Here is a 20,298-nt window from a genome sequence, read left to right as displayed (position 1 = left end):
TGGTTACTTTAGCTCTCAAAGTTGTTCTTCCACTGACTACATATCCTTTTGTTTGTCAATTTCACCAACACGACAATGGGGTTTAGTTATTTTTCATACAATCAAGATCATGATGATCAAGAGAAAGAAGAAGTACCGTCATTTTCTCCACCTGATTACGACCATGTCGATGAGGGGAGAGATAAATTGGGTATCGATTTTTTCAAACTAAATCCTCTTGTTGTTTCCCTATATAAAGAAGAATGTTTCAAGACTTTGAACATGCATCACCACGACGACGAAAATGATGATGATGAAGAAGAAGAAGAAGAAGAAGAAGTAGATAGTCACGAGATTGCATGCAAGTCTTTGATCATGAACCGTGGCTGTGGCAGTGGCGGCGGCGACGAGGGACCAAGGAAGATAGACTGGGGATATCTGGAGGAGTTAATAGATGAATTATTGGACGAGTTTGAATTAGCAATGGACAGATCAATAATGATTGACAATGGACAGTGTAGTTCTGTTATTAAGGTACAAGAAGATGATGATGATTTAGAGCACCATAGTGACATAGAAGAGCTTGCTGTTGATTTCGAGGTGGATGTGCATGGATGGCATGAAGTCCAATTGGGTCACTCTGAAGAACAATATATATGTTATCTAAAAGATTTTAAATTTTATTTTTTTTATCCTCAGTTACATCAGGATTAAAGCTGTAATGACCATTCTTATTAATAATATATGCGAAGTCAGGGTACATGTATATTGATCTTATAAAACACCTTCAAACTAATTGCAGTGCTAGATCCGTCGTCCATACTCCCTGGTCGAAGACTACTGCTGTGGGATTGCATTAAAAGGGAACAAAAGGCCCATTGTCCCGGAGGCCCATAAAACGCTCTAAATCCATTAAAATTTAGATTCTTAAGATTTGAAGTTTGTGAAAGCGAAAATCATTTAATGTTTTCTGCTATGAAGTAACAACGGAGCATTTCGATAGTGGGGCTAATTGGGTGGCATCTGGAGGACCCGGTTGAAAACTGTTTTGTTAGGCCTGGACATACACAGCCCAGATTCAAAGATAAAAAAAATGTTGAAAGTGTATTCTGGGCTCACATTACCAGCCATAAATCAACACCCACCTGAAACTCTCAATTTACCTAGGTGTCGAAATATTCTCCATGCTAATTCACTAATGGCAACAATCATGGCCAGGCCATTTCAATATAAGCTAATGAGTTGACCTGCTGGGCAGCTTTTTAAAAAAAAAACAAAAACCTAGCTTGTTTTTGAAGTGCATCAGGTTTTAAAACCATGTTTTTGAGTTTTTATTTTTAAAAAAAACTTAGTACAGATTAAGAGCTAGGTTGGGTTTTTCTGTTTGATACTGTGTTTTAAAAATATTTTAAAAAAAATAAATTTTATTTTTATTTTAAATTAATATGTTTTTTATATTTTTAAATTATTTTAATATATTGATTTTAAAATAAAAAATATATTATTAATATATTTTTTAAATAAAAAACATTTTAAAAAATAACCACAATAATACTTTCAAATACACATTTAAAACTATACGTTGAGGTAATAATTTATTGACTAAATTATCCTATTTCCCAACTATTGAAGTCAAATACGAGCCACAGCCAAAAAAAAATACAGTTCGATTTTCCAAGCTTTAACCTTACCAGGCTATTTGAGATTGATCGAAGTTGAATAATCTGAAACGATGGTTGACATTATCCAAACAGGCAAGCAAGAAGTACCCTGAGATTCCAGCATGTGAAGCTCAACTTCCTGCTGCAAAAAAACTTCACCCAGATGAGGCTTCAAGTTTTCCACCATTGTCAAGTCCTGCTAAGAAGCATCAAAGGTACCGAGTATTCCCTGTCCAAGAAGGACATAGAAAACACCGTTCATGAAGGCAACACTCCTTGTTGGAGCAACAGATCCGTGAAAAACAAGGGTTTTCCACTTTTGATCGCCTGAAGAACTAGTGCTTAGTCTAATATTGTTGTTGTCGCTATCATCAAACTTGGTCAAATCGACGTAAGTTGGAATCGACGAGAAAGTGGCAGTACAGAAATCTGAACCCAGATCAGGTAGCTTAATAAAATCCTTGGTGAAAGGATTTTAACTGAAAAAATATGTAGTCTTGTCTGGGTGTTCTAAAGTAAAAGGCAAGTAATGATGTCACGATAACATTTTATATACCCCTAAAAGGAACATTAAAGTAAAATTAAAAGGAACCTGAAAAATTTGGTGTTTGCCGTGTAGCTATTTTTACACATCACTATTCACGAAAGCAAAGCTGCTTCTTCTTCTTTTGACGGTTCTTCAACTTTTTTCATTTGTTTTATTTTCATTTAGTCCTTTAAATTATGTTTATTGGGAGTTGATGTTTGTAATTTGTTTATCCTCACCATCTATGAAACTATATACCGTCACCTCGACAAGGTATCTTGATATTAGATTGACTCTCAATTTCATCAAGATATATTTAATTGTGTTATTTTTATAAAATTAAAAGTTTAAGAATAAAATTCAAAAAAAGACAGCCTTATTAAAAGACTAGTTCCTCTACTTTTTTTCTTAATTTTGTCTTGAATTTTAGCAAAGTTTGTTTTTCATCCCTTTAGTTTAGGGATCAAATCTTTTAGTTAAAGAGTTTATTTTATTCTTACTTTGATTTATTAGGCTGAGAGGAAAGAGAAAGTCAATGAAAACAATAAAATTAAAAAAAAAAATTATCTATTGGACAAGATTTTGGTCATAAAAAAGTTGTTTTTAGTATGGATAGTGTTTTTTCCCTGACGAGATGAGTTTTAATAAAGTGTTATTCAGTCTTGGTTTATTAGTTTTGTAGTACTTTTACGAATAATGTCATTTTTAGAATAAAATTCACAAAAATAATATTATATTCTCTATTCTTGTTATTTTTTTTACCTTTATATTTTTAATTTAATTGATTTTTAATTTAATCTTTTAACATTAAGTTGATTTAGAATTGAGTTCTATAATTTTTTTTAACTTTATTTTTATGGGTTATCTCCATTTCATAACTCGAGTTGCGAGTATAACAGATTAAACTTAGCTGACTCAAATATTTTTGTTTTTAATTTTATTCTTTAATATTGAGTTGATGGAAAATTGGACTTTATAATTTTTTTTCTTCAGAGTTATCATGGATTTATAACTTGAATTAGGAACATTGTAAGTTAATATGGCTTGACCCGGTTTGATTTGATATGTTATTATTTTGATATTTTAGAAAAAAATATGTCATCTTAAAAATTATTTTGAATCAAATTAATTTATTACTGGTCATCTAGGCTATTTTAAAACTTTTTAGATTGATTGGTTCAACCCCTACATGATTTTAAAAAAACTAACTAGAAAATATAATAACAATTTATGAATAAATTTTTATATTAAAAAAAAATTAATTCAACTTTAAGAAAAGCATCGGCAAATGCTCTAGCTTTTCTCTTCACTAATACACAACAAAAATACCTTGAAATGTCTTTACAAATAATTATAATGAAGAAAAGAAAAATTGGTTATCACTTAAGACACAACAAATCCTTTCTCCTAAAAAATTTTAAAATATCTTATCATATGGTAATTCATATGAATTATTATTAGAGATTAGATAATTAAATAATTTATAATAATAAATATTTAAAGAAACACTGAATAAAAAAGTTATTCTTAATATAATTTTTATAAAAACTCTAAATAATCATAAATTGTATAGCTAGCTTTGGATATTCATACAAAAATTTAAAATTATATTTTTTAAGTATTTAAAAAAATTCAACAAAACTATAAGTGCCCTCGTATTCAATAAGAATTGTCAATGCTATAGTTTTTAATGCATGCTTTTTTTATCCTCACAATGTTAAAAGTGATTTTACCAAATTTTACATTGACCGTAACCCGTTTTCTTTCTCCACTTCCTCATCAATTTATGCTTCCTCTTTCCATATACAATTAGTAACCTCTACCATAATATCTATTGTCTGTAAACATCCTAAATTCCAAATCAAAATTTGAAACTAATAAAATCTATCACCTAGCTTATTCTTCTTCTTTTTTTTATGAGAAAAAACTCGAGCTAATACCATTCTAATGCACACAATGAAACCTTGGTAGTTATTGGCATAATTTTCAATTAAAATGAAACCCTAAAATATTTTTTAAAAAAATTATATTGAGTTTTTGATAACCTAATATTTTTTTTTTCATTTTGATTTTGTTATTTGTGAAATTATATTTTATATTCTCAATCAAAAGTTTTATATTAAAGAAAATGATATTATTAATCTTGTATATAGAATTTTTTAGGTGATGATTAGTTTTAAAAATATTTTTTTGTTTAAAAATAAATATTCTTTTAACCGGTAATGGTGAAGGGTGCCAATGCAAACGGGATTGGAAGTGGAGGGATGCAATTCATCAAATTAAACATATTCCTTCGTAATTACGTAAAATCCTCGGAAGCGTCCAACCGACTTTAGGTGCTTTGGTGATTGGCTTTAGGTGTTAGGCAACTTTCAGAAATTGCAAAATTACTAAAACCTCCACCCCCACCCCTTGCCTGCCACCAAGGCATCTCATGTTCCACACGTGACATCTATTCTTTGCTTGGCAAAATTCAAATCTCACATTGATTGCACGTGGGTTGAGGGTTATTTTTTAAAATATTTTTTTATTTAAAAATATTAAAATAATATTTTTTATTTTTTTAATACTAACTAGTTAAAATAATTTTAAAATATTAACTGTAAAATAACTTTTTTCAAATTTTAACAAAATAAAAAAACAAATTAAAACACACTCCCAATTAAGTTCAAAAATTCGGTGGCATCTCAACAGCGCCAGCTTTTCCCAAATTTGAAAAACCCACGCAACCTGACAAAACCGTAAATATTTCAAATCACAGTGTCAAACGGGAGGCCCCCAAAATTTCTAATCTTAATCCCGCGTTACTCACAAGCCAAAAAAGAATTAAAAAAATAAAACTCTCTTCACCTTCTAAAAAAGGCACCAGAACACCATCACTTCTTAACGACGAGTGTGTTTCTCTGTCTAAAAACACACCCCCAACGACACTTTCTCTCTCTAAAAGTATTGTGTTCTGTTTGTCAAATTGGGGATCTGAAAGAATTCAAGAACTATGAGTCGATTCAACAGCGACCCTAACCCATTCGATGAAGAGGAAGAAGTGAATCCCTTCTCGGTAACTTTCCTTCTTTCCTTTCCGTTTTTGTCCGTTCTCAGATCCGCTTCCTCTTGGTTTTTTTTAAGTGGTTTAGTCTTGCTATATTTCGATCCATGCGAAGCTAGTGCGGGCAGGGCATTTATGTTGATCGATCTGGATCTGATATGGAAACTTCTTTTGTTTAAATTTACGGAAGGGAACAAGTGGACATTTTGCTTCGATTTTTTTTAAATTTTCATTTAATTAATATAATACACTGAGCTGAGTAACTGAACATGTACTTTTAGAGCTTAATTTTTTTAAAAGGAAGCTTTAATAGGATTGCTGGTTGGTTAAGTAAATGGAAAATAGTATCAGAGGGGGACTAATTGCTGACTAAATTCCTGCATGATAATAAATTTTTTTCCTGGGGTACACTAAAATTTTTATTTGATTGATGATAATAACGGGGAAGGAAGTAGTAGTCAAGCTATGGGTTCAGTTGATGCAACACAACTGGGGTGAAGTAAGACTTGGTCAATGACTGGTCAACCTTAGTTTGACCAAGATTTGTCAACTGGGTTCTGTTAAACCAGTCAAATTTTGTCTCGCAAACTTTTAGTTTTTATATACCAGTCCGAGTTTAACCCTGGTTAAATTTTGGACCACCGACACTTCCTGTTGTCCGATTTGATTAGGGAACTGGTTTTGAAAAGAATCAGTGTATGTTGATGCAATGCTTTCGTCTTTTAGTTTGTAGTTTCATTCTGACCTTTTGTTTTGTTGTGGTTCCATGGTGTTACTTGTGGTCTTTACAGAAGGGCTCAAGTGTTCCTGCATCAAAGGCACGCATTCCTCCTTTGGGGCATGAACCAATGGGATTTGGGCACAATGATGCAACAGTTGACATTCCGCTTGATACAATGAATGTAATGAAATTTGGATTTTCCCTGTTTTCTAGTACACTTGAGCTTGCAGACTTCTGAGCTGTATGATTTCTGTATTGAATGTGCAGGACTCAAAGAAAAAGGAGAAAGATCTTGCATCTTGGGAAGCAGATCTTAAAAGGAGGGAAAAGGTTTTTTTTCTTTTCAATTCCACAATTAAAATCTTCTATATGCAAGCTTATCACCTGGTTTATGTTATTCTAAAATATGTTTTTTATTTTTTATTTGTTCTCATGGATTCCCAATTGATTTTGAGTTTATTAGTTTCCTGTGCATGCTTTTATTAACTTATCATATAGTGAGAAATTATTATACTTAGATTTTAAATTGTGTTGAAGCTTTTACTCTAACTATGTCATTGACAGGAAATCAAAAGGAGGGAAGATGCGGTTGCTAAGAGTAAGGACTACAGGATAGAAAATTTGTTGTTTCTAGAATCATTATTTATGTTTTTCTAGAATGTTTGACCAAGTTGCTAACTCCATTTCTTTTGTGTTTAATGTGGTATTTCAGCTGGCATCACCCCAGATGATAAAAACTGGCCACCATTTTTCCCCATCATCCATCATGATATAGCAAATGAAATACCTATCCATGCTCAAAGGCTACAGTATTTGGCTTTTGCCAGCTGGTTAGGTAGGAGCTCATTATTTTTTGTCTTTTGAAATTTCTCTCTTATTTTTTTTTTTAAAATCTTCTATATTGCAAATTTGATCATACGCTTTCTTCTTGGATTCCGATTTACTTTTGGTGCTATTCAAACCAACAAATGTAACATTTCCAGTCTTCACCTAGGGTTTCTAAAATAATTGAATGGCAAGTAAATTCATGGTAGTAGAGAATGTGTAATGTAAAAGCATTGGAGCAATTCTCATGCAGCATTTGATAAACACCAACAACCTTTCTATACATTGTAGACTTCTTCCATTTGGTACAATGCTTGTGCAACTCTTCTTTTGTCAAAACCCTGTACCAGAAGTTTTTGTCACTGGAAAACCAGAAGTTGGGTGAAGTGGTTATAATTGTCAGTAAGAAAGGTGTGTGAGGCCTCTGTGAAGTGTTTAGTAAGAAAGGTGTGTGAGGCCTCTGTGAAGTGTTTAGTGAAGGTTTAATAATAAGCAGCACTTAGTAATCTTCTTGTGATACTCTAATTGCAGGTATAGTTCTATGTCTTGTCTTCAATTTAATTGCTGTGACAGTATGTTGGATTAGAGGTGGAGGTAAGCTATTTCCCCAATGTTGTCAATAACAATGTGTCTAAGGGACACAATGCAATTTGAATTATCTCACAAAACTCATGATATGCAGGTGTCAAAATTTTTTTCCTTGCTGTAATCTATGTGCTGATGGGATGTCCTCTTTCATATGTCCTATGGTACAGGCCTCTCTATCGAGCAATGAGGCAAGTATTTGTTTATGCCTTCATATTTATTTGATTTGAAGCTTTCCAAATATGTCATGTAACTATTATCTGCATGGACTGACTTAGAAAACTAGCATTTGTTTGCATCAGTGAATTGGATTGCTTTGATTGACAAATTTCTGGACTGAAGGAATAATTGTAGAATCATAGTGTGTAGGCTAGTGCAGATTACCCTTAGGATTGGAGTTTTAAAATTGTTGACTTATAAGTTTATCATGAGAATATAGTTGCTCTTTAATGGAAGATACTAGTTCTTCACCACTCGTGTTTTGCTCTGGCTTTCTTTGATGCTTGTTCTATTACAGGAAAATTTTGCCTTTTATCTTCATAGGAAAAAAAACAGGTTACATTATTAGTAAACCATGGGTACCCTTTTTGACTAGCAGTCTAGACTTGGGAAAAGAATCCCGCAGTCAAAATCAAATTGCAAGAGTTTAGGCTTTGACAGAACTGAATGGAATTGATTAAAGTTTTCGTGTATGAGTCATCAATACTTGTTCAGTTGGATTAACCCTGGAGTTTTCTTTTCATCAAAAAAATATAAAAAATGATTTGTTTTATTTTACTTGCCAAAAAGATCAATCCCACCTTATTAATTAATCAGATTTATCCAAAGAGTTTCCAATCTTTGTTCGTTTAATGTTGAAACAATAGCCCAAAGCCCTGAAGTAATGAATCAGCTAAATCTAGGATTTGGATCTAGATAACAATCCAAAGGGTTTTGACTTAAAAGAGAGATGAATTGCTCTGTGTGTGTGAGAGAGTGATTTGAGTGTTTTTGGGTCTTGCATGCAGGCAAGAAAAAACTTGTGTCAGAAACTCATGGCCGCCAAACCAACCTCTTAAATCTGTGTTTGTGTTTGAGCAGAAAAGAAGAATGCAAACTTACTATAAGCAGAAAACATGATTAATTATCTATGTGAATCCTAAACTGAACTTGGAAATATAACTATTAATCGAAACATCAAAAGTTTCCATATAGATTACATCAATGTACTAGTGGTGAGCAGACACATGGTTGCTCGATGTAAATTTGAACCAAAGATTTAGGGATTGGTGTTCTCATGGTTGTTAAAAACAGCTCATTGTTTTTAAACTTGCAGGACGGATAGCGCATTGAAGTTTGGCTGGTTTTTCTTGTTCTACCTGGTTAGCTTTATCTACCAACCATGACTATGTAATGCATTTTTTCTTGAAATTAATGCATCCTTTTAACCTACTGATCAATGAATGTGCCCAGATACATATTGGTTTCTGTATATTTGCTGCTATTGCTCCTCCAATTGTCTTCCATGGGAAGTCATTGACGTAAGTTCTTATAGCTCTTGTACTTGATTTCATGGCTGGCTATCACACTTGGTTTAGAATACAAAATTTAAATTGATGATCTTTCTTATAATATTGATATTGATTGTTGTAACTTGTATTCCGAATACTAAGCTTTGAACCTTGTTATCAATCACAGGGGCATCCTTCCAGCTGTTGATGTCATTTCTGATCATTTGTTGGTCGGGGTAAGTGGAATAGTGTTGGCATCTCACATTTATTTTATTTCTCTTACAAGGAACATGGTGTGGACATTTCAGAGTATAGGGGTTTCTTGTCCTCTAGAATGTCAAATTACATATATAATCTCTTTAATCGACAAGAAGACAAAAAAGAGAGAGATTCTCTTTTATGACAATTATGATTTGCGACTCTCAAAATATTTATGACACTTCTAACATAGCATTCTGTAATTTTACTATTGCTCTCCATATATTTGACAATAAACTTTGTTTGTCTCAAAGAAGGTAAAGAATCTAATAGTCTTTATTATTACAAGAATACCAATTAATTGTCGGAGAGGGATGTTTTAATTGTTTAAAATTGCCCTTTTGTGCACCAAGTCCCTTGGGGCCTCCTTATGGATTGGGAAAAGGGAAAATTGGACAATAACATTTTAATTCTCTTATTTCACCGTCCTCAGTTGTCAGGATATATTGTAATTTTAAATTAAGAGTTAACTGATCATGGTTTTATCTCGTATGTGTAATTTTAGCTTAGTTTTTATTTGGGGGGCTTACAGGCATTTAAGGTATGAGAAGTCCTAGGATCCCCAATTGACTGTTGCCATTAACTTATCTCGCTATTTTTTCGCATGCTGCATTCTCCTATGATCTTTCCTTAAAAGGTCATCATGACAAGTATGCTTGGAGACAATCCAATCATTGTTCATGATTTTCATTCTTGTATCCACTACTGTCAAACACTAATCTTGAACTAATGTTCTTTGGTGCAGATTTTCTACCTGGTAGGGTTTGGCCTGTTTTGCTTGGAGTCACTTCTTAGCTTGTGGGTCCTTCAGGTAAGATGCTTTTATCTTTAGATATTATGAATTTGTTTACTGTTATCAACCCCCCCACCTCCCCAAAAAAAGAAGAAGAAAGAAACAAAAGAAAAGAAAACCCAATCTAGGTTTTAGGGATTGAGTGAGAATTGACGTGCAAAAGACCAGGGAACCATTAACATGAGTATTGTATAAAAGCTATATTGGACAAGGAGAAGGAAAAAACAGGTTGTTATAAAAGAAGATACCCCTTAATGGGGCATAACTTGCATTATTTCCTGCAACTCGTAGTAATAGAAGGATTTCTTTACACAAACATTTTACTGGGTAGAGCTTTGCCCATTTGGGATTTCATTAAGAGTGTTTGTCTTTGTGGTGGCTTTAGTGTCTTTGAAGATTGGATATCAACCTTTTCTTGTTAGGAAGGATAGCTTTTTCATTTTTCCTTGAATTTTTTTTTTTTACTAAACATTAACTTACAACAACATTTTAAATCAAATCAGCCACAACCCAAAAGTGATTTTTTGAAACTTATTTTTTCAAACAACCACAAAAACTATCTAAAAAACAAACACGCTCTAAATGCATATCAGTGTTCAGTAGTCTCCTTTCTATTTTCTTGTTTCTGACTTTGATTTTTGCTTCTTTTTTTCCCTCTCTGCAGAAAATTTATATGTATTTCAGGGGGCATAAGTGAGAATTTAGGCGTAGGACTCGATTCAGTTTTTCTAGTGTGCTGCTTCCCGGGGTGGCTTAGTATATTCCTTTTTCTATAGCTATATACATGTTCATTTGTTTGTAGTGATTATTATGTGAGTTGATACAATCCGAGCGAGCATTATATTTCAAAAATTACTGAGCTGTTCAGACTTCAGTATCAATATTAAAAAATATCTTTCTATAAATAAGCCTACAGCACTAGTGAAGTTACTGAGCTTGTGGATTCCAGATGATTTTCTCCTCCTGAACGTGTTGAAAAGAGTTCCATCCCCCCCCAATTTTGGTATGCTAGCATAATAGCCATGGCCCATTGTATTGATTCCAATGGAAGACCGGAATGGCGAAGCTGGGAAAAACTGCCCACAGCGTTTTTGTTTTTGAACGGCGTTGGAAGCTGTCAAAGAATATGCGTTTCTGTTGAAGATGGGTTGGCGTCGCAGTAGTCATCCAATGGGCTTTAGCAAACATGTTTTTGGTTTGAAGCATGTATTATCAATTGCTTATGCATGTTGAACGAACTAACATGTTCCTCAAGGCAATAGTCCAAAATATGTAGATCATCAGGCCCCCGTTCTGCTACTGGGTGGAACATGATTATCTGGAACTAGATGTTAGAATAGTGTGATGGCACCAGGCTTTGGTCCCTTCGGTTTCTCGCAATTCATGGCCTAATAATAGCTGCTAAAATGAGCCCAAGCTCGAATAATAGCTGCCGATTCTCTCGGCAAATGTACATTGCATTTGTTGTGTACACTCCCTTTATGTTCCCGGCCTGGATTCCTGTTTCCTTTTCTCGGCCACTGGTTTGAATAAATTTGTTTGAAATAGTGAATTTGAGGCTGTTAAACGGTTCAAATTCTTGCTCTTGCTGTTTTTTCTTGATATCCTGCGAGTATGATACGGTGGTTTTTGAAGAGTTTGGCCCGTAACATGATTAGCAGCAACGAAACTACGAGCATTTACTTTCAGAGTCTCTCAAGTCTCAACCTTACAAGACCGAAAAGGGGGACGGAATGGCCCCATCTCCCCTCCTTTTCCACACCTCAAAACCCTCATCTCCAACCATCCACCATCATGATGCCACGTGGCATGGCATATATCCCAACCGCAACAAACGACCACCGTGCTTCTCCATGGCTTTGTTTATCATACATACATACATATATATATATACACGTATGAAATTGTTGCGGTCGGGATGTATAGTGTGGTTCTCAGAATTCGAAATGACAATCTTAGTCATGTACATCAAATTATACCCTTCCATGTCCCCTCTATTCCTACCTTAATATCACCTCCACCTTTGTAAAAAACAAGGGGTAGTCACAGAAAACATAAACAAGACACATCAGCCTCCCATCACCAGCCAAAACACCCTTTTCTTTCCCATACAAACAGCCATTTTTTCCCCACCCGTTTCCTCCACTCATTTGTGTTCCAAACTTCTCCTTTGAGGGAAAAGTGTCCACAAATCCATTACATGTCCTCGTTTCAAAACTAGCTGAGAAGCACAGGATTCCAGGGCCTCATTTCACCTCCATCTCTTCCACTCTCAAGCTAGCTCTCCGGAAAAAAAAATGGCAGTTTGCACTGTATACACCACTCAGTCCCTTAATTCAACATGCTCAATCTCCACGCCAACAAAAACCCACTTGGGATTTAACCAAAAACATGTAGTGTTCTATAGCAGTAACAAGAAAACAAGCAAGAGAGCTAGCAGTGCAGTGATAACCTGCTCAGCTGACACACAGACTGTTGTAATTGGTCTAGCTGCAGACTCTGGGTGTGGTAAAAGTACCTTCATGAGGAGGTTAACAAGTGTTTTTGGAGGTGCAGCAGAGCCACCAAAAGGTGGAAATCCTGACTCAAACACTCTCATAAGTGACACAACAACTGTGATATGTTTAGATGATTATCACTCACTTGATAGGACTGGAAGGAAAGAAAAGGGTGTCACAGCACTTGACCCAAGAGCCAACGACTTCGATCTCATGTATGACCAAGTTAAGGCCATTAAAGATGGGATTGCTGTTGAGAAACCTATTTACAATCATGTTACTGGTCTCTTGGATCCTCCAGAGCTTATTAAGCCTCCTAAGATCCTTGTCATTGAAGGTTTGCATCCAATGTAAGTAAAACTACAGCTTCGAATTTCCTTTATTATTTATTTATTTATGAAAAAAAAATGAATATACTGAACTGTCTCTCTGCCTGTCTCCCTCACTCCCCTTACCATCCATGCGTTGGTGAAATCTTGGAATCATCTTTTTTTTTCCCTCCCCTGTTTTTAATGAAAAGTTAAACAGAAGATTCCATCAACTGAATTTGTTATTTCTGCATGCGTAATTAATAATGTTTTTTTTTTCCTTTTCATAAAACTTAATGTAACAAATATTTAATTATGATTTATACATCAAGGCATAAAGACAACATGCATGCATGTTTATATATCACTTCTTATATATTGATGATTTTTCTTAAGAATACCACGCATGATTTGAGAAAAGAAGCAAAAATGGATTGTTGATCCTGAGATAGTATATGTTAAATCTTCCTCTATCTCAACTACAAGGCAGAGAGGAATTAGACCTCTATACTGCCCAGGCTAGCTGTGGACTATGACTAGTGTCCAGGCCCCCCAACAGAATAGTTTTGGCCTCGGAGACCGCGGAAAGAAGATTTTCAGTGGATGGCCCGTGTAAGATCCAGTGAAGAAGGATTTAATTTTATGAAAACTGATTTGAGAGTACACCTAATTTTTAAAAGCTTTCAGACAGACTTTGCCGATGAAGGGTTCATCCTTCGAAAACTAATTATAGTATTATGCTGCTACACAAAACCAAATTGTACACAGGAAAGAGTAATGCAATTTATTATTATAATCTTTTGGAGTAACATCTGTTTGCAAGAGCTTGGACTTATAGTCACCGTCTATACAAAATATGTAGGTATGACCAACGTGTGAGAGATCTTTTAGACTTCAGTATCTACTTGGACATTAGCAATGAGGTTAAATTTGCATGGAAAATTCAGGTAATTAATTAACTAGCCATGTAAATCTACCTTTTCAACTTCTTTTAAATCAATGGCCTCTATTTTCTGCTATCTGAAGTTGTCATGAATTATGGTTGTAGAGGGATATGGCAGAGCGAGGACACAGTCTCGAGAGCATTAAAGCTAGTATTGAAGCACGCAAGCCAGATTTTGATGCTTATATCGGTAATATTTCCTTCCAGCTGATGTGTTTTTATCCTGCTTGTTTATGAGCCTAAAAATATCTATCGGAAAGCTTGATTATTTCGTTTTCTCTTCCCACTTTGCAGATCCACAAAAGCAATATGCTGATGCAGTCATTGAAGTGCTGCCAACCCAACTCATTCCAGACGACAACGAAGGGAAGGTTTTAAGAGTTAGGTTGATAATGAAAGAGGGGGTGAAGTTTTTCAGCCCTGTTTATTTGTTTGATGAAGGCTCTGCTATTTCATGGATACCATGTGGTAGGAAGCTCACCTGCTCTTACCCTGGCATCAAATTCTCCTATGGCCCCGACACTTATTACGGCCACGAGGTAACTGGTCTGAAGATCTAAATATGATTAGGTTTGACCTGTTTTAGAATATACGGCAGGAGTATGGATCTTTAGGGATTGTTCTTTAGTTAATGATGCAGAAAGGGACCCATGCATTCGTTCTTCGGTCTGAGGAAACAATGAGCTCAAGTTCTACCGTTTTAATTTGTTTGTTATAACTTATACTCTGTTTTGTCTTGTTTGTTCTCAGGTGTCTATACTGGAAATGGATGGGCAATTTGACAGATTAGATGAGCTCATCTATGTCGAAAGCCATCTAAGCAACCTCTCCACCAAGTTCTACGGAGAAGTTACCCAACAAATGTTGAAGCATGCTGATTTCCCCGGCAGCAACAATGGAACAGGTCTCTTCCAAACAATCGTCGGATTGAAAATAAGAGACCTCTTTGAGCAAATCATTGCCAGCAGGGCCAAAACCCCAGTAGAAGCCACAAAAGCCTAATAAACTGGCTTACATATTGAACAAGGCACTCATTCTCCAAGGTTACCTCCTTTCAGTTTCTCTATTTCAGCGTTTCTTTTGTGCTTTAGTTGAGTGTTAGGTTGGTCTTCATAAGAATGAGAAGTTGAGAACACTGTATCTATTTGTTGTTATAATTTTATGGAGAACTGTATAATATAGATTATCAAAAACAGATGAATTATCAGCCCAGAATTTTCATATAAGATCAGGATCTCGCGGCATTCTTTTCTCTTTAGCCAAGAACAGCTTTTTCTTGCATCGCCAATTTTGCAGCTAGAACATGAAAGGCCTAATAACAAAAATGCATGGTTTGTGTTCTTTTCCATTGGGCATGCAAAGAAAATGTGAACGACCGGATGTCAAGAGACATGGTGTGAGGTTTGCAAGTATTACGGGACCTCTCTTTTTTAGTGCGTGAGCTGGTTCAGTCTGATTTTCTAAGACTATCCAGAAAGAGAGTTTCCCTGGTTGAGAATCGACATATAAGAGGCAATTTTATACATTATTGTGTTATTTTAGGAGAGCAGCAATCGAATGTAGAGGATACGAGTTGTGGTGAGAAGAATTAAAGGCGTAAAACATCAAATTTTTTTCTTCTTTATGAAGCATTTTAATCTGGAAAGAAAGCTTGACGACATGAGTTGTGAGAAGAATGCCGTTCTTTGACGCTCTAAAAGGACAGTACTGATGTTCTTTTGTAAGGGTTGCAAAAGTACAAAAGAGAAACTAACAAATTCGACCATACAAGCAAAGAGAGGCTTAGGCCTCATTCAAAGCAGTTTTTCCTGATGTCAGGTTCAAATTGGGAAACCTAAGGTGTGAGGATGGCGCTTGAAGTATCATTGGGAGTAATCAGTTATTTGAAAATAGAAAGGAAATGACGTCTTGCAGAAAAGGTTTTCCAGATGACAACCACTCCCATCACCATCTGGAGTTTAAATAATTATAATAAAATATAAAAAAAGAAAAAGGAAGAAAAGGTCCAGGAAATCAAGAGATGATAGAATTTTCTAATTCAGTGTGTGTCTACATTTCATTCGGAATGCACATGACAGAATTCTTGATGAACTTGAGAACATAAAGTAAAAAGTAAATAATCACCAGGAACAACATTCTCACATTTCGGTTTTCTATCTCTGACCAGCACTGTGCAGAAAGCTAGCAAATAATATACTGATTCAGAGGCGCTAAAAAGATGCCAAGACAAGCATATCATGGAATGATGATACGCAACCGCTGTAAACTTCATTCTAAGAAAAGTTTCAGACAACAGGAAGCACTAGAGGAACTATATTTACAATCTATATAAAAACATCCCTGTTATATAGCAGCAATACACTATAAATTACCCGCAGAAGGATGGGGATTAGCTATGCTGCGAAATTATATATACATAGCTTCCAACATTCCAGATCTCTACTTGATTGTAACAAACTTGTTAGTACCATGTCTAGCCCAGTGTTTCTTCATGTCAAGAGGATGAGAAAGATTGTAACCTTCAGCTGACAGTTTCAGGAGAAGTTTCACATAGGCTCCATTGCTCATTTTCCTACCAGCCATGCGAACACCAGGCCTAGTTGAACTCATGGGAAGAGGATGCTCAGATATGCTGTCAGTGCAACATGAGGATTGCCATCCACCAGCACCCCATTTGTAACAAACTCTAGGCATACCTGTACAAGAACAAAATGGAGAAGGAACCCCAGATAGATCAAAGTTTATTTTGCCAATATCGATATCGAGATTCTTTTTCTCATGTTTTGCTTCAAGTGTGATTTGTCCCTTTGTTTTCTTGGAAGATATCTTTTTGGGTTGCTTTGGCCCCAAAACCTTGGGTGGGATTTGATTAGAATCCTTGGCAGCAGACTTCTGCTTCCTAGCCTTTGTGGGTTTAGTTCCCGAGTTAATCTTAGCAAGATCAGCTGGAGATATGGAACGGATGGGAGCAACTGGAAGGCCCGGTTGTGGATCAATCTGAGTTCTGTCAAGACCTGAATTGGTTTTCAGTGAAGAGAAGAAACTTCCAGGATAAAACCAGGAAAAAATTGCTTCTGGTATCAGATGGTTTCTAGAATTTGTCCCCATCTTCATTACCACTGGATTAACACTATGTGCGCAACAGGAGTTTGCCAGGAAAATCAAAATTCTAGTGCTCAACTGCAATTGACATCTATATCAACCCAAATTCCACTTGTAATCCACAGGTTTTGTTGAAGGATAGTGAGTTTACCACTTTAAAACGCAAAACTTCCTCCTTAAAGCAACAAATAGGATATAATTAAAAAGGAGCTGGCTAATTCATGCCAGAATCAATTCCCTCATTATTAAAACCAAAAGGTAAAATCCTACGCTAGCCAAACTAAACATGGAAAGCATATTGAAATAGGACAGTATGAATGAGGAAATGCATCATTCTCGACATTTGATGATGATAATTTGCATTGGAAAAGATTGAAGGGCAGAGTACTCGGAAAAGACTAGGCAGCGAGGCACAGCAGTAGGAAATGCATAAAGAAAGGCATCACTCAAATTCAGTAGAAAGACCTGAATTGTATTTATTTGCAAGCTGTATCAAGTAAGAATACTCAAAAACAGGCTGAACCTGTAAATCACAAAAAGCATAAGAACAGCACAGAAACTCATGACCGAGAGGAGAAAAAAACAGGCCAAAAGCTCATTCCATTGCTGGAAGATCGTAATAAGTAAGGACTCCAGAGAACATTTAGGATATGCGCCATAGTTACTACAAGGCAAGAGTTTATAAACATAATACATGCCCCACATCACTTCATAAGGGGAAAAAACGTACAGGACCTAAAAAGGAAGAGCAATGTTGAAAGCATGCAGTGGAGTTCAAGCTCCGAAAAACAGGTTATTTGTAAAATTAAATTGAAAACCGATTAAACCTGTAACAAAAGCACAAGTCTTGAAAAAAACAAAGAAAGAGAAAAGGAAAACAACCCTTATGAGAAAACCACTTCAGTCTTGAAAAATCAAAGGGTAAAAATAGAAAAACCTACATCAAAATCCCATGAACTAAAAAAAAAAAAAGGCAAGCTTGCAAAATCTTAGAAAAAAGAAGAAGCTGATTTCTGCTAATTTGACTGTTTCTAAATTTGATGAACAACTTCTTGTTTGCATTCATTACCTCAAAGAGAGCGCCTTTTGAGTTTCTTGTATCACACTTTCACTGTCATCACCAGCTGATGTTCTTGTTCCGTTTTTCGCTTGCTGTCTTTCCCTTTAAAGTACAAACATGAAATATTTATTCGTTTTAATATCTACCTCAAGGGAGTCCGTCCTCCAGTTTTCTTCAAATCTCAAAACACTCCTTGAAGTTTTTTTTACTGTAAATAGTTTTTTTGGGACTTGTTTTCAGTGCGAGAAAAGGCAAACCTTTAGACTACCATATTTTTATTTTATAATTAGGGGGGAGATAAATAGGTTATTCAAAACTTTCATACAAGATAGTCACAGGTCATAACGCCTGTATAACCCATACAAGATAAAATCAAGTTATCGCTGTAAAACTGGTTGAATGAATAACGTATACTTTTATCTAAGTTTATAAAAAAAAAATTGAAAAAAAAAAGGTATGGAAATGAAGAAATCTAATTAAGTGCTAGCTTCATACATTTATTTGCTATGTTATGGGTATTACTTCGAGTTAATTTTTAATATAATAAAAAATTATCTATGTTATGGATATGTTTCAAGGTATCATGATTTTTTTATAAATACACCATTAAAAAAATATAATTTATTTATATAAAATACAAGGCAAAACACTTATAGACAAATTATAATTATTTCTTCAAAGCATTCTAAAAATATTTTAAAAAATCAATGATGCTTAAAAAATACTAAACAAAATAGTTTAAAAAATAAAAGAGAGGATATTAATTAATATTTAAATAAAAATAAAAAAATAGAAAATAATTAGGTGTTACTAGGCCAGGCAGGCCAAGCACCAACCTAATTAGCTTTCAAAGAGCCCAAGCCCACATGTTTGGCTATGGTTATGTTTATATTTCGAAGAAAGGACTCCATCGCCTGCTCCATTTTTTCATTCTTCTAGTAGGTAATAGGTCGCTTCTTGTGGCAAATAACCTGTCACCTTTTGAATATATTTTGGTTACATTTGATAATTGTAAAGTCAGAATTTAAGTTTTTTTTTTTTTAAAGCAGGTGGAATCCAAAAGACAATAAACACACATAAAACACATGATTTTGATGGGCAAAAAGAACTGAACACTAAATTCATAATTTACCCTCTAAAAAATAAGAATGATGAATTCGTTATTTTTAGAAAATTTACAAAACTTTAAATCGGCTAAAACCCTATCTCAACAAGAAAAAAAATAAAAATATAAAGGAAATAATAATAGAATCCAAAGTTAGGCATAAAATCTGAAAATAACAAAACTCTCAAAATGAAGAACTTTAGTAAAATTCTCAATATCTTAAATTACGATGGTCTACGTAGCTAAATAGTGGCTATTATAGGGAAAACAACATTTAGAAGTTATTATCTATTTGAACCATTATTTTGGTCTAGTATAACCAAATCTCCTCTTGGATTTAGAAATATTCTACTAGTCTATAAAAGCATATATTAGGTTATTCACATAATTTTTTTGGATTTTATTATTTAGTTATGAAAGATTTACACTTGAGTGCTCTAAATTACTTATTATCGTAAATCCAACTATATCTTTTTTAAACTCCTAAAACTCTTTCTCTAATTTGTTTTTAATTAAAAATACCTCAAAACAAATCATAGAGAGATTGATATATCTATTTTCAGCCTCAATACACCTTTCAAGCCCTTAAAAAATAAAAATCAATCACTAAGCAAACTAAGCGGATCCTTGTTTATTGTTTCCAATATTTTTATAGGAAAAATTAGCCTAGATAAATTTTATCTTGAGAAGACTTATTGAAATTTAAAAAAAAAATCAACCTTTTTAATGATTAAAATATAACCTTCTTAGTATTTTTTCTCTCCTTAAAATTTTTTGATGACTTTCTCTTCTTTTTCACAACATTCAAGGATTGAAATATAAAAAAAATAAAGTTTTATACCAAACAGTAATTGCTAAAGAAACAAGGATCAAACTATTGAAAAACTACAAATTAAGAGATTAAATTGAAGCCTTTTGTGACCAAATAGCAATGGGGTCTCTCTCTCTTTCTCTCTTCGTTCACAGTCTTCCTTCTTTTAATTTATATTTTAACCACAATTAAAGTTTGAGTTTGCTAAATTGATACTCAATTAATCTTCTAATGTTGCTCAAAATTATAGACACGAGAGAAGATGCAAAAGGAAAGAAATGTAAATAAACCATGTTAATGTAATATTTGCGGGATGAAAGTGAAAAGCTCAAAAGCTTGATGATAGAAAAAAGGTGTGGCTCAAAATGAGCAGTGCAACCAATAGTATTTTGCGACGTGGGCTCCAGCAAAACACCCACCACTTTTAGTTCATTCTATAATCACTGTTGAGATACATGGTAAATACACTGATTAATTCTTTAATGCTATTTTTTAAATACATTGTCATAAAAAGTATAGTTTGGTCCCCTAGTATTAATTTTTTCCTTTATAATCCTTTTCTTAGGTTTCATATTTTATCGTTAATT

The 20,298-nt window shown here is 34.2% G+C and overlaps 3 protein-coding genes across 5 annotated transcripts; 2 read left to right on the top strand and 1 right to left on the bottom strand.

Moving 5' to 3' along the window:
- Positions 1 to 4,979: 4,979 nt before the first annotated feature.
- Positions 4,980 to 10,821, top strand: LOC105121490 (secretory carrier-associated membrane protein 4-like). Its single transcript, XM_011020148.1, has 12 exons — positions 4,980 to 5,224; positions 6,004 to 6,114; positions 6,201 to 6,263; positions 6,498 to 6,531; positions 6,646 to 6,768; positions 7,290 to 7,352; positions 7,441 to 7,534; positions 8,659 to 8,704; positions 8,796 to 8,863; positions 9,021 to 9,069; positions 9,837 to 9,902; positions 10,549 to 10,821. The coding sequence occupies exons 1-12, from the start codon at positions 5,162 to 5,164 to the stop codon at positions 10,579 to 10,581; spliced, it is 813 nt and encodes a 270-aa protein (XP_011018450.1). The 5' UTR covers positions 4,980 to 5,161; the 3' UTR covers positions 10,582 to 10,821.
- A 1,055-nt stretch (positions 10,822 to 11,876) lies between these two features.
- Positions 11,877 to 14,856, top strand: LOC105121491 (phosphoribulokinase, chloroplastic-like). Its single transcript, XM_011020149.1, has 5 exons — positions 11,877 to 12,732; positions 13,553 to 13,637; positions 13,739 to 13,823; positions 13,928 to 14,172; positions 14,384 to 14,856. Exons 1-5 carry the CDS (start codon positions 12,182 to 12,184, stop codon positions 14,633 to 14,635), a joined length of 1,218 nt encoding a protein of 405 aa, XP_011018451.1. The 5' UTR covers positions 11,877 to 12,181; the 3' UTR covers positions 14,636 to 14,856.
- An 897-nt stretch (positions 14,857 to 15,753) lies between these two features.
- LOC105121488 (protein BASIC PENTACYSTEINE7-like) lies at positions 15,754 to 17,999 on the bottom strand. 3 transcript variants are annotated; one of them, XM_011020147.1, is made up of 2 exons: positions 17,805 to 17,999; positions 15,754 to 16,813 (listed from the first exon to the last, which is right to left on the bottom strand). In XM_011020147.1, exon 2 carries the CDS (start codon positions 16,745 to 16,747, stop codon positions 16,073 to 16,075), a length of 675 nt encoding a protein of 224 aa, XP_011018449.1. In that variant the 5' UTR covers positions 16,748 to 16,813; positions 17,805 to 17,999; the 3' UTR covers positions 15,754 to 16,072. The 3 variants fall into 3 exon arrangements, with proteins under 3 accessions (XP_011018449.1, XP_011018448.1, XP_011018447.1); XM_011020146.1 differs by having other exon boundaries at positions 15,754 to 17,258; positions 17,805 to 17,998; XM_011020145.1 differs by having other exon boundaries at positions 15,754 to 16,910; positions 17,805 to 17,998.
- Between the last annotated feature and the right edge of the window lie 2,299 nt (positions 18,000 to 20,298).

This window comes from Populus euphratica, unplaced genomic scaffold (assembly GCF_000495115.2).
Source record: "Populus euphratica unplaced genomic scaffold, PopEup_1.0 scaffold25.1, whole genome shotgun sequence".
Taxonomy (NCBI): domain Eukaryota; kingdom Viridiplantae; phylum Streptophyta; class Magnoliopsida; order Malpighiales; family Salicaceae; genus Populus; species Populus euphratica.
Note: the sequence above shows the minus strand (reverse complement) of the source record. Positions and strands in the feature narration are given on the sequence as shown.

What these genes read in the sequence shown, in the direction of transcription:
- LOC105121490 (XM_011020148.1), top strand. Translation starts at nt 5,162, where the DNA reads ATGAGTCGATTCAACAGCGACCCTAACCCATTCGATGAAGAGGAAGAA. An exon ending in GGAAGATGCGGTTGCTAAGA is followed by an intron (nt 6,532 to 6,645) that starts GTAAGGACTACA and finishes GTGGTATTTCAG; the next exon opens with CTGGCATCACCCCAGATGAT. An exon ending in CCTCTCTATCGAGCAATGAG is followed by an intron (nt 7,535 to 8,658) that starts GCAAGTATTTGT and finishes TTAAACTTGCAG; the next exon opens with GACGGATAGCGCATTGAAGT.
- LOC105121491 (XM_011020149.1), top strand. Translation starts at nt 12,182, where the DNA reads ATGGCAGTTTGCACTGTATACACCACTCAGTCCCTTAATTCAACATGC. An exon ending in ATTGAAGGTTTGCATCCAAT is followed by an intron (nt 12,733 to 13,552) that starts GTAAGTAAAACT and finishes CAAAATATGTAG; the next exon opens with GTATGACCAACGTGTGAGAG. An exon ending in ACACTTATTACGGCCACGAG is followed by an intron (nt 14,173 to 14,383) that starts GTAACTGGTCTG and finishes GTTTGTTCTCAG; the next exon opens with GTGTCTATACTGGAAATGGA.
- LOC105121488 (XM_011020147.1), bottom strand. Translation starts at nt 16,747, where the DNA reads ATGAAGATGGGGACAAATTCTAGAAACCATCTGATACCAGAAGCAATT.